Source organism: Jaculus jaculus, chromosome 6 (assembly GCF_020740685.1).
Source record: "Jaculus jaculus isolate mJacJac1 chromosome 6, mJacJac1.mat.Y.cur, whole genome shotgun sequence".
In the NCBI taxonomy this organism is placed as follows: domain Eukaryota; kingdom Metazoa; phylum Chordata; class Mammalia; order Rodentia; family Dipodidae; genus Jaculus; species Jaculus jaculus.
In genome coordinates this window covers 115,205,123-115,228,684 of record NC_059107.1, presented here as the reverse complement: position 1 = coordinate 115,228,684, position 23,562 = coordinate 115,205,123, and the positions used below count along the sequence as shown (strand labels likewise).

Here is a 23,562-nt window from a genome sequence, read left to right as displayed (position 1 = left end):
AAAGGCGGGGGAAGGAGAAAGACAGAATGGACATGCCAGGGCCTCTAGCTACTGTAAATGAAGTCCAAACACATGCACCACCTTATGTATCTGGTTTTATGCGGGTACTGGAGAATTGAACCTGGGTCCTTTGGTTTGTATGCCAGTGTCTTAACTGCTGAGCCATTTCTCTAGCCCCTATTTTGTTAAAAGTATTTTTTATTTGCAAGCAGTGAGAGAAAGTGAAAAAAAAAGGGAATGCCAGGGCCTCGTGTATACTGGGGAATCGAACTGGGTCCAGCAGGCTATCTCCCCTGCCTATACTTTTTTAGAGCATTTTTTTTATTGTTGTTTTGTTGTAGGGTCTCACTCTAGCCCTGGCTGACTTAGAATACACTATGTAGTCTCAGGGTGGCCTTGAACTCACAGTGATTCTCCTACATCGGCCTCCCAAATGCTGGGACTGAAGGTGTGCACCACCCATCCGGCAATTTTAGGACTTCTTTGTATGAGTTTCACTGTAGCTGAGGTTGACCTGGTATTCACTATATAGTCTCAGGGTGGCCTCAAACTCATGGAGCACCTCCTACCTCTGCCTCCCAAATGCTGGGATTAAAGATGTGCACCACCACACCTGGTAGAGCTTTTTAAAAGAGACATTTCTTTCCAACATAGTCCTCAACATGGGCAGTAAATAAAGCATGCATAACTGATCTAAACAAATTTTATGTAAAACTATTACAAGCAGGAATTATTTCACAATGTTTTTATCTACTGCTAGTGTACATGGTATAGACAAAATAAGACAGGTACTTATAGAAAGGACTCAACAAGAACTTGCTATATTAATACAAAATATTTAAATTGCACTGTATTACTTTTATTGTTTTGTTTTTGAGGTAGGGTCTCACTCTAGCTCCAAGCTGCCTTGAACTCAGGGTGAGCCTAATTCAGCCTCCTGAGTGTTGGAATTAAAGGCATGTGCCATCAAGCCTGGCAATATTATTTTTAAATTATCTGAACATTTGTGTGGGGGGGGGCACAGCAGGGTCTTTTGCTGTTGTAAATTAATGCCAAATGCACCGAACTCCAGACACATGCGTCCTAGAGAGTCAAATGGGATCCTTTGGCTTTGCAGGCAAATGCCTTAACCGCTAAGCTATCTCTCCAGCGCAAATATTCTTTGTTTTTATTTATCTTTTTTTTTTTTTTGAGGTAGGGTCTCACTCTAGCCCAGGCTGACCTGGAACTCACTATGTAGTCTCAGGGTGGCCTTGAACACATGGCGATCCTTCTCTCTCTGCCCCTGAGTGCTGGGATTTCAAATTTGTGCCACCACGCTCAGCATGTACCACTTTTTGTGTTGGGCTTTCGATGGGTAACTAGGGAATTGACTATAGGCCATCAGGCTTTTACAAGCAAGCTCCTTTAACTATTTTTTAAAAATATTTACTTGCAAGATAGGTGAGAGACAGAGATAATGGGCATGCCAGGGCCTCCAGCTGCTGCAAATGAACTCCAGATGCATGTGCCACTTTGTGCATCTGGCTTTACATGGGTACTGGGGAAATGAACTTGGGTTGTTAGGCTCTTCAGGCAAGTGCCTTAACTGATGAGCCACCTCTCCAGACCCTTCTTTAACTATTTGAGTCATCTCCCCAGTCCCAAAGGTGTATTACTTCTATATAGTTAATACTGCAAACATTTTTTTCAATCAACTCCTAAGTTACATAAGATAGCAGAAGTCATAATTATAAAAACAAAATGCTCTGTAGCTATTTTTCCTTTCAAATCTAGCTGAAACTGACCTGGAAACATGAGAATCAACATTCAAATGTTAACAACTCTGGTTTGATTACCTCATTTCCCTAAATATTATGCAGTCATGTGTGTATAAAAAGGAACATAAAATTCACACAAGATGATCAAGTGATTCAGAAAGCTCAACTGAGGTAACAGTTTTGGCTCTATCCCACACGCGTGGTATTACATTTGTACACTGCCAGTGACTGGGGCACAGATGAAAGCTCAAATTTACTGTAAATACCTCCCATTTCTCCCTGTTCCAAACATACTCTGAAGATTTGTGTCACCAGTTTGTATGTTTTCATGTTTCCATTTTACTAGAAAATATTTTCTGGGAATTGGGGATCTCTATTCTGTTAAACGTATTTCTTTTTATCAGGGCACCAATAAAGACTCACAACCAATAATATTACTGTATTATTTTATTCCTGTGAGTATGGATGCCAAAGAGGACAACCTAGGGTGTTGCTCCTTAGGCATGTTGTCTACCTTTTTAGGAGACAGGGTCTCTCACTGGCCTATAACTCTCACTAAGGATCTGCCTGTACCCACATCCCCAGTGCTGGGATAACAAATGTTCACCACCATTCTCAGGTCTTTTTTCCTTGAGACAGGGTCTTGCTACTATGTAGCACAGGCTAGCCTCAACTCCTGCTTGTGTTGCTTCCACCTCCCAAGTACTGGGACTAACTACATCCATATGTCACAATGCCTAGCTTCTGCTCTTTTTAAATTTAATTTCAAAACTTTTAAATAAATTTTATTTAAAGAGAAAAAGGGAAGAAGAGAGACAGAGAGAATGAATGAATGGGTACACCAGGGCCTCTAAGCCACTGCAAATGAACTCCAGACATGTGCCACCCTGTGTATCTTTCTTTATGTGGGTACTGGGGACTCAAACCCAGGTCCTTAGGCATTGCAGGCAAGTGCCCTAACCACTGAGATATCTCTTCAGCCTTTAAATTTATTTATTTTCAAGGAGATATAGAGAGAGAAAGGGAGTGAGGGAGAGAGACAGACAGACATAATGGGTACACCAGGGCCTCTAGCCACTGCAAACAAACTCCAAATACATGTGCATCTGGCTTTATGTGGGTACTGGGGAACTGAACCTGAGTCGTTAGGCTTTGCAGGCAAATGCTTTAACCACTGAGCCATCTCTCCAGCCCCCTTCTTTCTTTTTTAAAAAATAATTCTATTTGAAACTGTTTATGACACCAGTGAGTGAAATCTTAAAATGACCAAATTCTACCCATTCCTTGTAGCACCACGTAGGCACCCCATCTTATTAAGGATTTAAAAAAAAACATTTTATTTTTATTTATTTATTTGAGAGTGACAGACAGAGAAAGAGGCGGGGCGGGGGGTGGGGGGGAGTGCGCGCGCGGATGTGCCAGGGCCGCCAGCTACTGCTAATGAATTCCAGACGCATGCGCCCCCTTGTGCATCTGGCTAATGTGGGTCCTGGGGAATCGAGCCTCAAAGTGGGGTCCTCAGGCTTTATAGGCAAGTGCTTAACCGCTAAGCCATTTCTCCAGCTCCAAGGAATTTTTTAATGACTAGAACACTGGGTTATATGCTGCTCTATCAGAACTAGTATTACTACATTCTAACTTTCTCTCCCTCCTACTACATGTAAGTTTCTCTAGGATAAGGACATGCTTCTCATATTTCTGTGTCTACTATAATAACAGCATTCAATGACCTTTCCTGAGTCAACTGAAAAAACTAATAGTTTAGCATTGCTAACTGTTTAGACTATCTATGCTGAAATAGAATAACCAACAATCAATTTTCTGCTCGGTTTTGGTATGTTTTTCTGTTTGGTTTTTTAAGGTAGGGTCTCACTCTAGGCCAGGCTGACCAGGAATTCAATATGCAGTCTCAGGCTGGCTTTGAACTCACAGTGATCCTCCTACCTTGGCCTCCTGAGTGCTGAGACTAAAGGCGTGTACTACCACACCCTGCCTGTTGGTATAACACACATGTTTTTTTGCTGTGCCAGAGATTAGACCTAGGAAATGGGCCTTACACATGTTAGGTAAGCATTGTTACTACTGAGCTAGGTACAACCTCAGTCTGTAACTTTTTGAGACAGAGTCTAGCCATGTAACCCTGGTAGGTTTTGAATTTGGGATCCTCCTGCTTCCAAGTGTAGCATGCTGGGATTACAGGCATGTACCACTATGCCTAGCTTTTATAACATCTAAATTGTGATTTGCAAATGTTATTTGTCTTGCTTTTGTTTTCAGACAGAATCTCAGCTCCAAGGCTGGCCTCAAACTTACTAGGTAAATGGGGATGACCTTGAATTTCTTCTGTCTCCATCTCCTAAGTGCTCCAATTACAAGTGAACCATCATGGCTGGCCCTGGGATATGTTATGTGACTTTTTCACAGTATATTTAAAGAAGTTATTTTTTTCATATTTTATTTTTATTTATTAGACAGGGAGGGGGGATACACACACACACACACACACACACACACACACACACATATGGAGAGAGAGACGGGGGAGAGAGGGAAGAAGGAAGGGAAGGAGGGAGGGAGGGAGGGGAAGGGAGAGAAAGAAAATGAATGGCCTCTAGGCACTACAAACTCCAGACACATGTGCCATCCTGTGCATCTGACTTACATGGGTTCTGGAGAGTTGAATCTAGGTCCGTAGGCTTTGCAGGCAAGCACTTTAACTACTAAGCCATCTGTGGTGGTTTGAATAGAATAGATGGCCCCCAATATATTCAGGTGTTTATTTGTTTGTAGTTTGCATTCTGTAGCCACCTGGCTGGAGGTTATGTCACTGGGTGGATCTTTAGGCGTGGTGGTGGGTTTCAGATTTCAATCTAAAGATATGCAAAGTGTACCTAGCTGGAGTTGCTGGAGTGTACTGGGCTGTGTGGTTTTTTGGCTTTTGGCTTGTACTTCTCTCTCTCTGCTCGGTCCTGTGAAGGCAGGCCCAATTCTTCTGCCATTTATGGAACTTCCCCTGGGTCTGTAAGCTTCAATAAATCCCTATCTCCATAACTGTGCCTGGTCTGGAAGTTCATCTCAGTGAACCTGAAGCTGTCCGCTACACCATCTCTCCAGCTTCACAGTATATTTTAAAAGTAGGGGATGTAGCCTATTAGCTAAATTCAAGTAACAATAACCTATAAAAATCAACAAGTTCACATGGTGGTAATAGATATATTCTTGTCTACACAACACATCTAGGCTTTTATAAACATTAAGGTATTTTGGAAAGCCATTCAGTAGTTTGAACAATGATATTGAGTGCCTCTTACATCATAAGCAGTGTACTGAGAACATGGTGGTAAGAAAAACAGATATAATACCTATTTTCAGAGTGTGTATTATATTAGAGAAAGTAGACAGCCTTAATGAACTAGACAGCAGGGTGGTCAAGAACAATGTCTCCAGAATTCCAATTGTGGCTCTTCTGCACATTTAACTAGAGGACTTCAAGCAACTTACTAAATAAACCTTTTAGGTTTTTATATTGGGGGGGGGGGTTGCTGCTTCTGGGACCAAGCCTAGGACCACATGTACACTAAACAAGTATCTACCATTGAGCTATGAGTTACACTCCCACATTCTCAGACCTGGGCCTTTAAAAAAAATTATTATCTATGAAGAAAGAATGCTTTTAAGTATTAAATTAGAAGATGTTCTCTCCTTGGTTTATTTTTCTCTCAATAAATAAATAAATAAATAAAAGGGCTGGCGAGATGGTTTAAGGCACTTGCTTGCAAACCCAAAGGACCCAGGTTTGATTCCCCAGTACTCACGTAAGCCATCTGGTGGTGCGCACTTCTGGAGTTCGTTTGTAGTAGCTAGGGCCCTGACACAGCCATTTTATCTCTAAAATAAATAAATATATACAATCTTTTAAAAAGAAAATTTAGTCATTCATGGTGGTGCATGCCTTTAATCCCAGCTCTTGGCAGGTGGAGGTAGAAGGATCATTGTGAGTTTAAGGTCAGCCTGAGAATAGATAGTGAACTCCTGTCAGCCTGGGCTACAGTGAGACACTCTCTCGAAAATCCATCCCCCCCCCAAAAAAAACCAAAAAGGTTGAGGACATGCATAGCCTAGGATACAGAAGGGAAATTCTAAAGATTACTTATTATAAAAAGTAATTACCAAGTAAGAAAGGTCACTGATCTAGTCAGAAGGCCCAAAGTAGGGGCAGGGACTTAAGTGGGAATAGTAGAGTTTTAAGGACATTTTGAGGGTAGGGAAGAATGAAATAATGCTGGGGTGGGGGAAGGGCCTCTCTTAAGTCACAGATTTTGAAATATATTAAAAATGGCACCAGTAAACTATCAGAGGGCTGAAGTTGTTTTTGGTTTATTTGAGGTAAGGTTTCACTCTAGCCCAGGCTGACCTAGAAATCACTACATAGTTTCAGGATGGCTTCAAACTCAAACTGCCTCCCAAGTCCTGCGATTAAAGGTGTGTGCCACTATGTCCAGCTAAGAGTTGAAAAAAAATTTTTTATTCAAGGTCACCCTGAAACTACATAGTGAATTCCAGGCCAGCCTGAGTAGAGTGAGACCCTACCACAAAATAAAATAAAATAATTGTTTTAAAAGGGTTCTTTTTAAATAAATATTTTTATTTATTTGAGACAAAGAGAGAGAATGGGTGTGCCAGGGCCTCTAGCTGCTGCAGAAAACTCCAGATGCATGTGCCATCTTGCCTATCTAGCTTACGTGGGTCCTGGAGAATCAAACCTAGGTCCTTTGGCTTTGTAGGCAAGTACTTTAACTGCTAAGTCCTCTCCCAGCTCATGAGTTGAAAATTTTCGAACCAGCCGTCAAATGCAACTATTCTTACTAACATTAAGAAACCCAATGCCAGGTGTGGTGGTGCATGCCTTTAATCCCAGCACTTGGGAGGCATAGGTAGGAGGATAGCCATGAGTTTGAGGCCACCCTGAGACTCCATAGTGAATTCCAGGTCAGCCTAGGCTAAAGTGAGACCCTACCTCGAAAAACAAACAAACACACAAACAAACAAACAAAAAAAGCTTTATTGAATTCCTAATATTTAACCTTTTTATATTTGAGAGAGAAAGGGGGGGGGGAGCAAGAGGTGGGGGGGAGAAAGAAAATGGATGCACCAGGGCCTACAGCCACTGCAAACAAACTCCAAATGCATGCACCCCCTTGTGCATCTGGCTTACATGGGTCCTGGAGAATGGAACCAGGATCCTTTGGCTTTGCAGGCTAATGTCTTAACTACTAAGCCATCTCTCCAGCCTCTAATATTTAATATTTTAATTTTATTTGAGACAGAGAGGATATGAATGGGTGTGCCAGGGTCTCCAGCCACTGTAAACGAACTACAGCTGTATGCACCACCTTGTGCATTTGGCTTTATGTGGGTTTTGGGGAGTTGAACCTAGGGTCCTGAGGTTTCACATACAAGTGCTTTAACTGCTAAGCCATCTCTCCAGCCCACTATTATCCTTTTAATGTTCGTCATATTCATATGGCAGAGATTCCAAAGGGTAGTGGAACTGTACAGCTTTTTTCCAACTCCATCATTAGTCATGTCAAATTGGTGGCTTAAAACCAACCTTAATAGTAATTTCATCATGAAATTTATCCAACACTACAAATTGAAGATCTCTCCCATTTCCTGAAAATCCAGTTGTAAAATACAGAGCTAAAGATCACTGGCTAATAAAGCATGGTTAAGAGTGCATGAATGCAAGTAGTCGATCAGTTAAGAGGTTATTGTAATAATCCAAGAAGGCATGGGGGGATGTCAGGAGAGGATGGCTTCTAACTTGCTGGATGATAGGGTTTCCATTTACTGAGAAAGGGAATACAAAAACTGTGTATGTTTGTGGGATGAAAAGTTCACGACTACTGTTGAATCTGCAGGAAGGGCAAAAGGAAAAGGGAAATACTTAGCATACATTTGGCCTATAAGTGTGGAAGTTATTAGAGATACAGACTGGAGATACTGACTTGGGAAACTTTACAAGTTGGATGTTAACTGGGACTACTGGCATAGACAAGTAGTTCTGGTAAGAGTGTATGGTCTTAGGTTAGGGGTGTGGAGAAGGACTAGAAGAAATTAAAAATAAACCAAAGAAAATCACAAAATTATTCTATCACCGAGGAAAGGAACAAACCATGAAAAATACAGTTAAATTATCAGAAGGTTATTAGAGACAAAGATCAGAAAAGGCAAAAAAAAAAAAAAGTTGACAGCAATTTTAGTCAATTATTGTACAATGAGGTAAACAGCAATTTTAGTCAATTATTGTACAATGAGGTAAAAGGAGTCTAATATCCTAGTAATTTGTATTTATAAGACAAGAATATGTTGTTATTATAATCAATGCTAGCTACTTTCAGAACTAATATTCCTGTTTTATGAGACAGGTTCTTACATTGTAGTACAGGCTGGCCTGGAACTTCATGTGATCCAACTACCTCAGCTTCCTGAGTTACTGGGGTTACACAGGTAAAACACTAAGCCCAGCTTTTCACTGTGTGCCTCTTAAACACTGTTTTTAGTACTATAGTCCTCCCATTTCAGCTTCCAAGCCAGATTACCAAATGCAATTTCTTCTCAAATACTTCTCAAAATCTGCTCAATTTGCTCCATCCCTACTGTCAATACTATCCTATAGACTTCCTTATTTAAATTGTGTTTTGTGTCAACTGACCTCAACTAATGATTCCCCCAATTTCTTTGTTTGCTGCTGGAATTACAAACATGTGCTTCTAAACTGGGATTTGGCTACCCTTATTTTAATATAGCTTCCTGACTAGGTTTTCTCATTTAACTCTCTCCCCTCCTCTAATCCAGTGTTCCTGTGCCCATAACTAAGTAGCAGTATTTAGTTCAGTTGACATGTTGCAAGGATTTCCCAATGAAGGAAACAGGTAAATTAACAATCTGTAATAGGCTTCTTTCTCATCAAAGTCATCTCTTGTGATGCTTAACTAGCACTCTAATAACACTCTAATTCTCTACACTGCAGTAGAGGACTTTTTAATATGCAAATCTAATCCTGCTATACTTTTACAACTCTCCAGGGCTTTTCAAGTACTCTTAGAACAGAAAATACCTAAGTATAGAGGATCAAGTCTATGTCATACTTTGTTCTCATTTAAAATGTCTTTTGCAAAGTGTCATTTGACATTCTGAATGTCTCTATGGTACTCAGCTGTAATTATCTTTCTTCCTTATTCAATTCTAAAGTACCAGAGGGCAAGAACTTTCTGGGTCCTTAGACAATGTCAAGTAATTAGGAACCTGGTATACATTAGTTGTATGAATGAAGCACTACGTTTGAATGTAGTAGTTTAAAAACAAACAGAAGGATGTGTTAAGTGGTAGCTTTTAGTGGTGCACTTAATAATAGTGAAGTAGGGAAAAGGTCAAAGATATAATTGTCTCTAATCTACGGTGATATAAATTGTGAGGTGTATAAAATCAGAACTGTTTTCACTTAGTATCTCTTTTCTTCAGGCAGGTCATAGGCACTTAAAGAAGGTGAACATTTACCAAGTACTTTATTATACTCAAAAAAGTGTTCAAAGTGCTTTCCCAAGTTTTGATTTGACCAAACTAAAGCATTTTGATGGCTTTCCCAGCAAATATGATTCTGTTGAAGTTAAAGAGAAAGCTCATCTATTGCACTTTCATTAACATTGCTTAATTACGTGGTTGTCAATGGTGACTCAGTTCTCAGCAGTTAACTAGTGATCACTAGGCATCTATTTCCCTTGTCAACGCAGGTGGCAGTGACAATTTCCTAATTTTAACGCAAACACAGCAAGCAGCCTTTTAACGTGACTGTTGACTGGAACGGGAAAAAGAGCTCTCCCTGATGGCGTCAAGGTACGACCTAATATTTAGAAACAAAAGAGAAGATTAAATAAATAAAAAGGACTCCGCCCGCCGCACGCTTTTGACCGTTGAGGGACATTCACAGTCCTTCGTTCCCTTTGACAGACGGGGTGGGGGGGGGTGGCAAACCTTGCTCGGAAGAAGGCGAACATGCTAGCGGATTTATGACTCACGGCAGACCAGTAACAACAACAACTAAAGATGCTTCCTGGCCACTGGCTGGGAAAGTCACGAAAGCGAGGGTCCCGGCCGGTCGCGCCCCGCCCGCCCGCCCGCCCGCGCGGCCAGTTACCTGTGGAAGCTGATGTTGATGTGCTTGTTGTAGGTGTTCGCGCAGCCCGCCGCCGCGCAGTTGGTCGGCATCGCCCCGGGCCCCTCATTCGGCGCTCTGCGGTCACGGGCTGCACACACCGTCGCCCGGGGCGTGTACGCGGACGGGGGACGCGGGACGCGGGACGGCGTGAGGCGGGCTCCACCTTCCCTTTCTCTTTATTAGTACGGCGGGCCGCGGCCAGCGGAGCCCACGGCCCCGGAGCTGCGGGCGCCTCTGTTCGTCCGCACCAACATGGCGGACCCTCGGCGCTGTCTACCCCCCGCCGCCTCCCCCGCGGGGAGCAGCTCTGCCGCGGCCGCTCGGGGCAAGCGGTCCACGAGCGGCCCACAGTCCAGGGGTGTTTTTAAGCCCCGACTAATGATGGCTCTGAAACTCTGCCAACTCAAAGTAGGCCAGCCCACGCGGACATGGCACCCAGTGGTGTCAGGCCCGAGCACCCCCGGGGGTGTGAGGGTGTGTGTATGTGTATGTGTGTGTGTGTGTGTGTATGTGTGTGTGCTAACCACGGAACGCTAAGACCAGCCACCGAGACGACAAGCGCGAGCGAACATGGCGCGGCGCCTCGCGGCTATCGCGTGACCAAGCGCTCACTTCCGGAGTGCCGGCGGAAGTGACGCTTGCGACAGGGCCTCTTCCAAGAGTCCCCCTCTTGCGCGAGGCGGAAGAGCTCGGCTCGCCTGAGGAGCAAGGGGGCGCTAGGAGAAGGGAATTGGCGTGCGACGGTCCGGCGAGAAAGAACTGGGGTGCGGGGAAGTTGGGGAGCAGAGCCCTCTCGGTGTCCGAGCACGGTAAGGCCGCACCGACCGGCTCCGTTAGGAAGGAAGCCGAGGAGGAAGGCAGTTGTCGGGCGGGTCCCCGGACGGAGGGCTTAGGGCGGTGTGGAAGGCGCCGCTCCCCGGATGGCGAGCGCAGATACTTCGATCCCGGCCTCCAGTGGCCTGTCGCCGAAGGAAGAGGGGGAGCTGGAAGATGGGGAGATCAGCGACGACGACAATAACAGTCAGACCCGGAGCCGTAGCAGCAGCTGCAGCAGCGGCGGCGGCGGCGGCGGCGGGCTGTTACCGTATCCGCGGCGGAGGCCTCCTCACCCGGCCCGGGGCGGCGGATCGGGCGGGGGCGGCGGCGGATCGTCGTCGTCCTCGTCCTCGTCTCAGCAGCAGCTGAGGAATTTCTCACGCTCGCGGCACCCGTCGGAGCGAGGCCACCTCAGGGGACACAGCAGCTACCGACCCAAAGAACCGTTCCGGACTCATGCGCCCTCCGTGCGGATGCCTTCGAGCTCGCTGGCCGAGAGCAGTCCCCGGCCGTCCTTCTGGGAGCGGAGCCACCTCGCTTTGGACCGTTTCCGCTTTCGAGGCCGGCCGTACCGGGGTGGGAGTCGCTGGAGTCGGGGGCGAGGAGGGGGTGAGCGAGGAGGCAAGCCCGGGGGCAGACCTCTGGGAGGAGGAGGAGCGGGATCCGGATTCTGCAGCAGTCAGAGCTGGCGAGAGCCCTCTCCACCTCGGAAGAGCTGTATCCTTAACGTGGCGGTCTGCCCTGGGTGTGTCGCCGAAGCTCCCTTGAGCGTCATGACTAGGTGCATGAGTTTTAACTTTCACGAACCCACGTAGTGTGGTGTGTCTGGGTCAGGGGATTTAAAGTACGTTTATTCATCGGTAACTAACGGGTCACCTTCTGGCGAAGTTTCTTAGGTTGTCTTACTGGATTGACGGTGTTGTGTTTGTTTTTTTAATAACATGAATACCATGGTTAACATGCCACGGATTCGGGTAGAGTTGTACAATCAAAGTCAAGTTTCTAGAAGTTACATCAGAAACCCAAGTTGCAGTAGTATTTGCTATTAGCACTGGAATTTTGTACTGTCTAAAGTTGACTTAGATTTTTTTTTTTTTTTTTAGAGGAAAGACAGTCCATTTTGCACCCTGACATTGGTAATCGTAAACTTCTGTGTAATTCCACAGTTCTTAGATACCTTTTTCACCTTTCTTGATTGGTTCTTTGCTATTGCATGCAGCCTTTTAAAGAGAGAGAATGTGTGTGTGTGTAGATGTAGGTCATTATTAACTTTTAAAATTCATACTATGTTTTGGAAATCTCTGTGCCTTTAATTTCCCTATGTTCACTTTTGGCCATCTTGTACCTTTTCCTCTTGTCTAAATGTAGGCCAGAGAGAGAAAGATAAACTTAGCAGCATTTTTAAAGTTTTTCTAAAAAATGTATTTTATTTACTTGAGAAAGAGGTGGAGAGAGAGAGAGACAGAGAATGGGCGCACCATGGCTTGTAGTTACCGCAAACGAATTCCAGACAGATGAGCCATCTTGTGCATGTGGCCTACATGGGTACTGGGGAATAGAATCTGGGTCCTTTGGCTTTGTAGGCAAGTGCCTTAACCGTTAAGCCATCCCTCCAGCCCTAGCAGCATTTTTAATTTAATGTAAGAGTTGGGAGATGGATAGGTTATGGACACGTTGGGAAGGAAAATAGACAGATTTCTGATTTTTGCTGCCTCTAACGTACAGTTAGTTACCTTTAACGCTACTGAGTTAACAGGATTTATGTTAAGAAATTAATCATCTAAAGAGTCTCTTTTCTGATTGGCTTACCTGTTTTGTACTGTAATAGCTGCTTAAAATACTTTACTAAGGACTTTAATTGGTAATGGTAAGTTTCCATGGCATGGAATTTTAATATATTCATTACATATAAAATTTATATATATAATGTCACATGTTTGGTAGATACTCAAGATTATTTTTATACATAGTTAGGGCTAGAACGATTTTTTCCAGATTTCCAAAGCAAGAAATGTTTTTATGTAAAAAAAAAAAAACAAAAAAAAAAAACCCAGCACGTTTTGGTTCTTGTGCCCTGGAAAAGCTTACTAATTATCACCAAACATTGAGTTAGGAGCATTTCTGGATTGTTTCAGAGAAAAAACTTAAGTACATGTCCATAGAAAGGTGACAAATGTTCTTTCGTAGAAGGTTAAAAAATCTGTTCTCAAGATGCTTTTGTGTGCAAATTTTGCCTACCCCCCCCCCCTTTTGTTTTGTTTTGGGTTTTTTGAGGTAGGGTCTCACTCCAGCCCAGGCTGACCTGTAATGCACTATGTAGTCTCAGGGTGGCCTCAAACTCATGGCTATCCTCCTACCTCTGCCTCCTAAGTGCTGGGATTAAAGGCCTGCGCCACCACACCTGGCATTATAAATGTGCTTTTTAAAGTTACAGTAATGACACTTGTCATTTGTGTTGGAGAAACAAGTGAAAATAAATGACACCTAAAAGAAAAAAAAAAAAAGACAAAAATAGGTGCTATGGGAACTGACAGCTTTTTCTTATTCTGTATTAGAAATAGAAAGTGACAGATAACTGGGCTTGCCTACCTCCTTAATTGGCTTCTTCCTGTCTATTCATTCACCACTATTTTGGGCTTCTGACACATACATTAAGGCTTATGTATATATTTTTATTAATAAACAGTCATTGCAGGAGTATAGATGACTGGCATAATCTCAGGCTGGCCTTGAACTCATGGCAATCCTCCTACCTCTGCCTACCAAGTGCTGGGATTAAAGGTGTGCACCATCACACTGGCTCTTGCTGGGTTTTCTTCTCACAAATGTTGTACTTCAGAAGAGGATGCTTGTCTTGATTCTCTGTTCATTGTTTTCCTCATAATGTACCAGTAATCCATCCCAGAGGTGGCAGTCTTAATCAGAATTGGTAAAGGAAAACACACTTCACAGCCACTTTGTATAATATGAGCAAATAAATTTATAATGTGAAGATTTATTCACATTCATTTAACATCATTATTACACTTAGCTTAATTCATACATCACTGTGATTATAAAAAGTCTGTTGGGCATGGTGGTGCACTCTTTTAATACCAGTACTTGGAAGGCAGAGGTAGGAGGGTTGCTGTGAGTTCAAGGCCACCCTGAATTCACATGGAGAATTCCAGTTCAACCTGGGCTAGAGGGAGATCCTACCTAAAAAAGAAAGGGACTGGGACTGGAGAGATGACTCTGGTTAAAGGTGCTTGCTTGCAAAGCCTATCAGCATGGGTTTTTATTCCCTAGTACCTACGTAACCAGATGCAAGGTGTCACGTTTATAGATTTTGTTTGCAGTGGCAAAAGGGCCTGGCTTGCCCATTCTTTCTCTCCTCACAAATAAGTAAATAAAAACAATGAATGAGGTAACTTGATTCATTTAAGTAATGTAGGTTTTGGGGTGTAATTTCTTTTTCTGCAATAATTAGGATATGTTATTTGCAACTTTAAAGAAACTGAATCAGAATCTACTGTATCTTGTTTTCACTGTATAGCCACTGGCTTTGTACTCAGAGCTATCTTCCTACCTTAGTTCCCTGCAGATCTCCCCCCCCCCCCTTTTTTTTTTTTTTTTTTTTTTTTTTGCTTTTCAAGGTAGGGTTTCAGTCTGGCCCAGGTTGAACTGTAATTCACTGTGTAATCTGAGCATGGCCTTGAACTCACGGCTATCCTCCTACCTCTGCCTCCTGAGTGCTGGGATTAAAGGTGTGCACCATCATGACCAGCCCTCCCCTCCTCTTTCTTTATTCGTGGGACAGGGTTTTGTGTCACCAGGGCTAGCTAGCCCAGCTGGACTGAACCCCTGATCTGATACTCCTGTCTCCACCTTCCAGCTTCACTGCCATCCCTCCTTACTTCATCTTGAATTATTTTAGATGATTGCCATGTTGTCAATCTAAGCATAAGCAATAGATGACTGCTGATTTTAAACTTTCAAATCAGAAGAAAGTGAACATAATTAGGCCAGTGTCGCTCAAGTAAAAAGGCATTCTACTTTCAGCTACAGCTAAAGTTGAATAACAGTTTTTGTTTTGTACAAGTTTTGAAAGTATTTTAAAAACAGGTGTTCTTTTCCTCTCTCTCTCTGCAGTACTGAGGATTGAATCCAGGGTTCTACCACCGAGATACATCAACTGTAAACTCTCAAGCATCTTTCTTCAGTCTCCACAGTAGATGAGTTTATAGGAGCGGACTATTATGCTCATCTAAAGGCTGCTATTTTATTGATTTTGCCCTCTTGGGGATTGAATATAGGGCCCTCTGCATGCTGGTTAGGTGCTCTACCAGAGTTTTATCCCCAGTAGAGTAGATAGTTCTTTTTTTTTTTAAATTAACAGATTACATCTATTAAGATTTAATTTTATATGTATAGGATGTATGATATAATAATAAACTATCCTATGGTGATGAGTAGGTTTCATTTTACCTAACTCAATTGCCTTTACTCATTTTTAACATCTCTAGTTTTGGTTGGTATATAAAATTTATTCCCTTCACAAATGTCTTTAGTTATATTTTCACTTTTCACTACTGCAGTTGTACTATCTAATAATGGTTACACTACCTAGCCATTAGATCTGTTGAAAAGCCATTTATAAATGTACATAATCACAGCATTGTGTGCAGAGAATTCCTAAGACTGGATGGGGAGAATGAGTAATTCTGGCTTCATCTAAGAGGTGACTTGAATTGGGGGTCAAGTTGAAGAACAGAAACATAGATACAAAGTTGCATAAATTACCAGCAGGGAAAAGGTAAGATTGGAAAGGTAAGCATAAGTCATATAATAAAGGCATTCATTCTAAGGATTTTGATGTCTTTTTTTTTTTTTTTTTTTTTTGAGGTGGGATTAAAGGCTTGGGCCACCATGCCTGGGTTTGATCTCTACTCTTTTTTTTTTTTGGTTGTTCGAGGTAGGGTTTCACTCTAGCCCAGGCTAACCTGGAATTCACTATGTAATCTCAGGATGGCCTGGAACTCACAGCTATCCTCCTACCTCTGCCTCCTGAGTGCTGGGATCAAAGGCATGTGCCACCACGCTCAGGCTGATCGCTATTCTTAATCAAAGTTTGGGGAGTGATCTGATAATATTTGCATCCTAGAAAGATTACTCAGCAGCAATAAGACAAAATTTGTGGGAGATAGAGAACCCCAGTACATTATGAAGTCAACTACTGTGGTAGGTAAAACTGTGGAAATACTTTAGAATGAAATGTAGGTATGCTTTAAAATGAGAAAAGATGCTGAAAAGAGATCATTGCAGAACACCATTATTTCAAGAGTTGAAGAGAATGGAGTCATAAAGACTTAAACATAGGGACCATGACTTACAGAAGCCAAAAGATCAGTAGATTTACAGTGTCAAATGCTGTAGAGACTTCAAGTAATGTGAGGTTTGAAAACAGTAGTGTATAAACTTGGATCAATTTCTGTTGAATTAACAAACTAGAAACCAGATTCTAGATGGTTGGATAGTAGGTAAGTTATTGAAAAACTAAAAATGAGAAAGTACCAAAGAGCTCAAAGAAGCAGAGATTTATTAGACCAGTTTTGTAGAGCTGTTGAAGATTTTCAGTTATAAGCTCATTTTGTTTCTCAAATATGTGGTGGTAATTCTAACTTTTGAATTGGTCATCAGGGGAGGTTAAATCTCTACTGGCAGCTTGTTCTGATATTAAGCAGAGAAGACCTGTGTTAGTTATATCTTGCCAATGGAAATATAAATGATTCATTGTATTAAATCTACATTGTACTTCTCTTGTTAATTTCCAGGGTGGAGATAAATGCATCCGTTTCAATGTGTATGAATTGTTTAAAATTAAAAAGTACATTTTCAAAATGTACTATTCAAAAGTTTTCTATTTTATTATTAAATGTTATAAAGTGTACATTGTTAGTATCTTGAGTTAACAGTTTGTAATGTATTAGATTTAAAAAAAATCTAATAAATTGTCAGTATTCATTGTTATCATTAAAAAAAAACTTGAAATAAGAAGAAACTAAAAGAAAAAATACCTTCCTTATTGGGCGTGGTGACGCACGCCTTTAATCCAGTACTTGGGAAGCAGAGGTAGGAGGATCACTGTGAGTTCGAGGCCACCCTGAGACTACCTACTGAATTCCAGGTCAGCCTGGGCTAGAGTGAGACCCTACCTCGGGGAAAAACAAACAAACAAAATTTCCTGATTATCTCAAGTGTAAATTGTCTACATCTGTGATAAACTATTCAGTTTCTCCTTTCTTCCTTCAGAAAAGCATACTTAACACCCACTTGTTTTGGGCTTTCCTAATGTCTACAAAAAGAAGGATCCTATAACTTAAGTACATGGACTACCTGTGGAGTCTACTGGTAATTACTGACTATTGATTTTGTAAGTGGACTGTTTATGAATACTTGTTAAATTGCAGTGTGGGCACATAAAGTGGGCACTAGTAGTGCGTATACTAAATGGAATTTAGTAACTTAAAAGTAGTTCATCTGGAAAAAAAACAAAGGGAGAAAGATTCATCTATAACTTAAATATTTTTGTTAAATTTAATTGGAATATTTTGGAGCCTGGTTTCCTTAATATGCTGTTCAGCCAAGAATTTTGGAAGATCTCCATCAAGAAAACAGAATTATTCATCAAAAAGTGAAAATTGTGGGGAAGAGACATTTGAAGATTTACTTTTAAAGTATAAGCAAATCCAGTTGGAACTAGAGTGCATCAATAAGGATGAAAAACTTGCTTTGAGTAGCAAAGAAGAGAATGTTCAGGAAGACCCTAAAACATTGACTCTTGAGGACCAACCAAGCACTGATAATGTCAGTATTATAAAAGACTCAACTAAAGAAGTTGCTCCTGAGGAGAAAACACAGGTCAAAACTTTTCAGGCATTTGAATTAAAACCACTCAGGCAAAAATTGACTTTACCAGGGGAAAAGAACCGTTTGAAAAAAGTTAAAGATGGAGCAAAGCAGCTTTCCCTCAAATCCAGCACTGCTGAATCTAGTCAAGGTAATGGAATTAACTGTTCCAGATAGTAATGAGATTTCTTTTTCTAAAGGAGTAACTTGTTTTGTAAGTACATGTCATTTAGTGGGTTTGGTCTTTAAAAAAAAAAAAAATCTATTTATTTGTAAGCAGCAAGAGTGGAAACAGAGTGGGTGAGCCAGGGCCTCCAGCCACTACAAATGAATTCCAAATACATGTGCCACCATGCATCTGGCTTTATGTGGGTACTGTGGAATCGAACCTTGGCCATTAGGCTTTGCATTCAAGCCCATTAACCACAGAGCCATCTCTCCAGCCTGGATTCAGATTTTTTTGTGAACTCTTATGTACTTTGATTAAAAACATTTATATTATTTAACAAGTTTTGTTTCCAGCTAATCTTAAGGGTTTTTGAGGCCTGATCTCACTCTAGTCCAGGCTCCCATTGAACTCAGAATGTAGCCTGTGCTGGCTTGAAGCTTGTGGGGACCCTTCTGTGTCAGCCACCTGAGTGCTGGGATTACAAGTATGCACCATGCCTGATGTCTGCTAATCTTTATTTTTGGCCTGCCATCCTGATTGGGATGTGTAAAGCAGTGTTGAATATATGTGATACTTGTTTCTTAACTAAAAGGAAATTTACTGTTAGATATGATGCTGCAGTGTTTTTTGTAGATTTGTAAATCTTTAGGGTGTTTTTTTTGTTTTTGTTTTTGTTTTTGAGGTAGGGTTTCACTGTAGCCCCAGGCTGACCTGGAATTTACTATGTAGTGTCAGAAAGGCCATGAACTCAGGGCAATCCTCTTACCTCTGCCTCCCGAGTGCTGGGATTAAAGGCGTGTGCCACCATGCTGGGCTGGTTTATGTCATTTTTAAATCACAGTTTTCCTTTTTTTTTTTTAAATGGATGGATCCTGTTTTCTGTTCCATCCCATTAGCCTGTGTCTTTTAATGTTTTTTTTTTTATTTATTTGAGGGAGAGAGAGAATGGGCAACCCAGGGCCTCTGGCCACTGCAAATGAACTCCAAATGCACGCACCACCTTGTGCATCTGGCTTACGCGGGTACTGGGGAATCAAACCTGCGTCCTTTGGCTTTGCAAGCAAGTGCCCTAACCACTAGGCAATCTCTCCATCCCTAGTTTTTCTTTACTCTTTTTTGTTTGTTTTTCAAGAGAGCGTTCTCGTTCAAGCTGACCTGGGATTCACTGTGTAGTCTCAGGCTGGCGTTAAACTCATACCAGTCCTCCTACCTCTGCCTCCTGTGTGCTGGGATTAAAGTTGTATATCATCACGCCCACCTTTATTTGCTATTAACATAGAATTTATATACATTAAATTTTACTTGTTTTAGTGTTTAGTTCCTTTTAAGTTTTTCATATGTAATCACCACCAGCCACTATAATGAAGATACATACATTCAGAGTTTTGTTTTTTCCAGGGTATAACATAAATGGTATCATACATTATATTGCCTTTTTTTTTATTTTTATTTTTTTGTGAGTGCTAGGGATCAAATATTGGGCCTTAGTCATGCTAAGTAATTATTCTACCACTTTTTGAGATCCCAAGCCCTCTCTTTTACTTACTATCTTGAGACAGAGTCTTACAAAGTTAACTCAGACTGGCTTTGAACTTGAAATCCTCCTACCCCAGTGTCCTAAGTAACTATATGTTCTCTGTCAACATGCTCAGTCAGTACTTTGTCCTCTTCCCCCCCCCCCCCCCAAGGTAGGGTCTCACTCTAGCTCAGGTTGACCTGGAATTCACCATGTAGTCTCAAGGTGGCCTCAAACTCACAGCTATCCTCCTATGTCTGCCTCCCAAGTGCCGGGATTAAAGGCATGCGGAGCTGTACCTGGCCACTGTCTTTTATTTATTTAATTTTTCTCTTTTTTATTGTCTTTAAAAACGTTTATTTGAGAGGACAGAGAGAGGAGCAGATAGATGGATAAGTAGTGAGAGAATGGGCACACCAGGACCTCTAGCCACTGCAAATGACATACAAACAGATGAGCCATCTGGCTTTACATGGGTACTAGGGAATTGAACCTGGGTCCTTTGGCTTTGCTGGCAAGCCCCTTAACCACTAAACTATCTCTCCAGCCCTATATTGCCTTTTGATTATAGGTTTTTCACTTAGTGTACTGTATTTGAAATTCATTCATGTAGTTGTGTATGTCAGTAATTCTTTTTTACTGTTTAGTAGTCTTGCCATATACAACTGATTTGTTGCCTAGGACATTTGGATTTTTCCAATTTTGCAGTTCTACATAAAAATGTGCTAATGTTTAGAATTTTTCATTTGTGTTCATAAGTCTAGATTCCATGTAAGTTTTTATTATCAGGTTATGATACTCATAAAGTGAACTGAAGGTCATTTCCTTTTTCTTCTATGAGATACCTTAAGATTAGAATCATACCTGCCATATGGGATGGTTAATACTGGTAAAAGTGTCTGGGTTTGAATGAAACTTTTTACCCAAGATATTTTTCTTTTTGTGTTTTGATTTTTATGGTTCTAGACTGATCCCCAGGGCCAGCAAATATATGGAAAGTCCTGTGTCAGTAAGGTACACTTCTAGTTCCATGCCTTTATATTTTGAGCTGCTTGATCTAGTAGAATTTTAGTGAAAATCTGCCACTATCCACTATCGTGGTTGCTTGTTAAGAAATGGAGTCTTGTTATATGTTTCCTAGACTGGCCATGAACTCCTTGGTTCAAGTGGTCCTCCTGCCTTAACTTCTCAAGTAACTGGCACAACAGGTATCCACCAGGGCTTTGCCAAAGACACAATTGCATCCTTGTGCTTTGTGTGCGTGCGCACATGCGCACACACATTTTATAGTTATTGGGTATCAAACAGGGTTCATGCATGTAAGGCAAGTTCCATCAATGATCTGTATTGCTAATACTTGGTAGACTGGGTTTTTGTATTAAGTACTTTGAAGTTGGGGAATTAACTCTTTAGTATGTAGTGATCTTGTAATCTTTTTTTCAGAGTATTGTTTGTTCTATCTTATATTAACATATCCTCTTTCTCTTTAAGGAGAGAATATGTGTGTGTATGTATTCTTACATTTTTGTTGTTGTTTTTTCGTTTTTCAAGGTAGGGTTTCGCTGTAGCCCAGGCTGATCTGGAATTCACTATGTAGTCTCAGGGTGGCCTCGAATTCATGGCAGTCTGCCTACGCCTGCCTCCCAAGAATTGGGTTTAAAGGCATGTGCCACCATGCCTGGTTTTATATCATTCTTTCTTTAAAATTTTTTTTTTTTTTTTTTTTTTCCATTTATGTATTTGAGAGAGAAAGAGGCAGAGAGAAAGAGGGAGGGAGAATATGGTTGTGTGCCGGGGCCTCCAGCCACTGCAAACAAGCTCCCAGGTGCATGTTCCCCCTTGTGCATCTGGCTAACGTGGATCTTGGGGAATGGAGCCTTGAACCGGGGTCTTTAGGTTTCACAGGCAAGCGCTTAACCACTAAGCCATCTCTCCAGGCCCTGGTTTTACATTATTTTTATCCTTTCAGACTTTCTATATCATTATGTCTCAGATTTCAGATGTTATTTATACATAGAATAGGTCTAGATCTGCCTTGTAATTTTTAAAAATTTTTTTGTTCATTTTTATTTATTTATTTGAGAGTGACAGAGAGAGAGAGAGAGAGAAGCACGCGCACGCAGGCAGATAGAGAGAGTATGGGCGCGCCAGGGCCTCCAGCCACTGCAAATGAACTCCAGACGTGTGCACCCCCTTGTGCATCTGGCTAACGTGGTCCTGGGGAATCGAGCCTCGAACCAGGGTCCTCAGGTTTCACAGGCGAGCGCTTAACCGCTAAGCCATCTCTCCAGCCCCTGCCTTGTAATTTAATGTAACAATCTATCTTTGAATTTGAACATGTAGTCTACTGACCTTTCTCATGATTGTGTATCCTTGAACTTTTCTTGTCTTTCTTGCCTCTTCCTGTAGTTTTCTTCTTTTGCTAGTTTAGAAGTTGGATAAATCTCTGTTCTTAAAGTAGTTTTTGTAGTAAGTGTACTGTGAGCTTTTATCTGTAACAGAATTGAATCAGGATCTTTACCCTGTCATTGAAATAAAAGAACCATTGTTTGCTTAGCTTTGTACTTATATTTAATGCTTTCTTGGCTCATTTTTTCTATACATGTCTACACTCAATTATGCTTAAATAATTTGTTCATGTTTATTAAAAATATATATACCATATATTTCAGAGAGAGAATGAGTGTATATTTAGATGTGCCAGGACCTGTTGCCACTGCACATGAACTCCAGATGTATGTACCACTTTGTGCATCTGGCTTTATGTGGGTACTGGGGAATTTGCAAGCAAGTGTCTTTAACCACTGAACCATCTCAACCTCCAGAATTTTTTTGGGGGGGGGGTTGAGGTAGGGTCTCACTAGCCCAGGCTGACCTGGAATTCATTCTGTATTCTCAGGGTGGCCTCGAACTCATGGTGATCCTCGCCAGAATTTTTGAAATGTGACTGAGTATAAAACTTACACATTAAAAAAAATAAGCTTACTGATATTTTTTCCTGAATTTAGAATTCTAGGATGATTGATTATATTTTCACCACACTAAGATAACTTTTTTTTTTTTTTCAAGGTAGGGTCTTGGTCTAGCTCAGGCTGACCTGGAATTCACTCTGTAGTCTCAGGGTGGCCTCGAACTCATGGGGGTCCTCCTACCTCTGCCTCCCGAGTGCTGGGAGTAAAGGTGTGCACCACCACACCTGGCTAACTTTTTTTTTTTTTTTTTCTTGAGAGAGAGAGAATGGGTGTACCAGGGCCTTTGAACCTTTTTGAACAAACTCCAGATGTGCATAGGCCCCTTTGTGTGCATGTGCAACATTGCATGCTTGCGTCACTTTTTTGTCTGGCTATATGTGGGACCCGGAGATTTGAACAAGTGTTCTTAGGCTTCTCAGGTAAGCATCTTAACCGCGAAGTAATCTCTCCAGCCCTAAAGGTATTTTTTTTATTCTGTTGTTGAAAGCCATCTTGGGGTTTTTTTTTTTGTTTGTTTGTTTGCTTGCTTTCAAGGCAGAGTCTCACTGTAGCCCAGACTGGCCTCTAAGTCACAGCAGTCCTCCTATCTCTGCCTCCTGAGTGTTGTTTATACAGCTTGAGTTTCTTGTGCTGGATGATCGAAGATTTGGTTATTTATTGCGTCTGAAAAAATATATATCCTAAAATACTGTGTTAATCTATTCCTTTTGTAAAATTCTGTTTAGATGTCTCTTAATTTCTCTTGAGTATTTTTTCCTCTGCAATGCTGCTGTATTCTGGAGATTTTTCTCTGCCTTTCATTTGTTGATTCTCTCTTCAGATGTGTCTGATCTGCCTTAAGCCCACCTATTGAGCTTTAAATTTCAATTGCAGTTTTTAACTTTTTTTTGGCAAAACATATTTGCAAATAGGTAAGCCACCTAGGTTTATAAATCTTTGAGAGGTAGAAGTTAGTCTTTTCTGTTTGGGAACAGAAGGAGTCAAATGAACAAATAGGTACACCGAGGGCTTTTTAAAGGTGCTGAGATCGAGTATTTGGCCACTTTAACTACTTCTCTAACCAATTATGGTGCTGCCCTGGAATTATAGAAACTCACTCTTACATTTGTTTGCCCAAGAGTGGGCTGGCTGTTGCTGAGAGCAGAGCCTGAAAGCAGGAAAACTGTCCCTTGGAGTTGTTAAACCAAGAGTGAGCCCACTGCTTCTGTCACTGCTGCTGTTTC

General features: G+C 41.5%; 2 protein-coding genes across 8 annotated transcripts in view; one reads left to right on the top strand and one right to left on the bottom strand.

Annotated features, from left to right (window-relative positions):
• The window catches only part of LOC101613387 (transmembrane protein 19), a 58,854-nt gene extending 47,533 nt beyond the window's left edge, over positions 1 to 11,321 (bottom strand). For 2 of the 6 annotated variants that reach the window (XM_045151736.1, XM_045151735.1), the window contains exon 1: positions 9,958 to 11,055. In XM_045151736.1, the coding sequence (XP_045007671.1) occupies positions 9,958 to 10,028 (71 nt within the window). In that variant the 5' untranslated portion in view covers positions 10,029 to 11,055. Of the gene's footprint in view, positions 1 to 9,957 lie in introns of all 6 variants that reach the window. The other 4 variants (XM_004673293.2, XM_045151737.1, XM_045151738.1 and 1 more) reach the window with 4 other exon arrangements.
• Zfc3h1 (zinc finger C3H1-type containing) overlaps positions 10,613 to 23,562 on the top strand; it is a 75,393-nt gene continuing 62,443 nt past the window's right edge. For both annotated transcript variants that reach the window (XM_004650105.2, XM_045151733.1), the window contains exons 1-2: positions 10,613 to 11,511; positions 17,417 to 17,833. In XM_004650105.2, the coding sequence (XP_004650162.2) occupies positions 10,899 to 11,511; positions 17,417 to 17,833 (1,030 nt within the window). In that variant the 5' untranslated portion in view covers positions 10,613 to 10,898. The remainder of the gene's footprint in view (positions 11,512 to 17,416; positions 17,834 to 23,562) is intronic.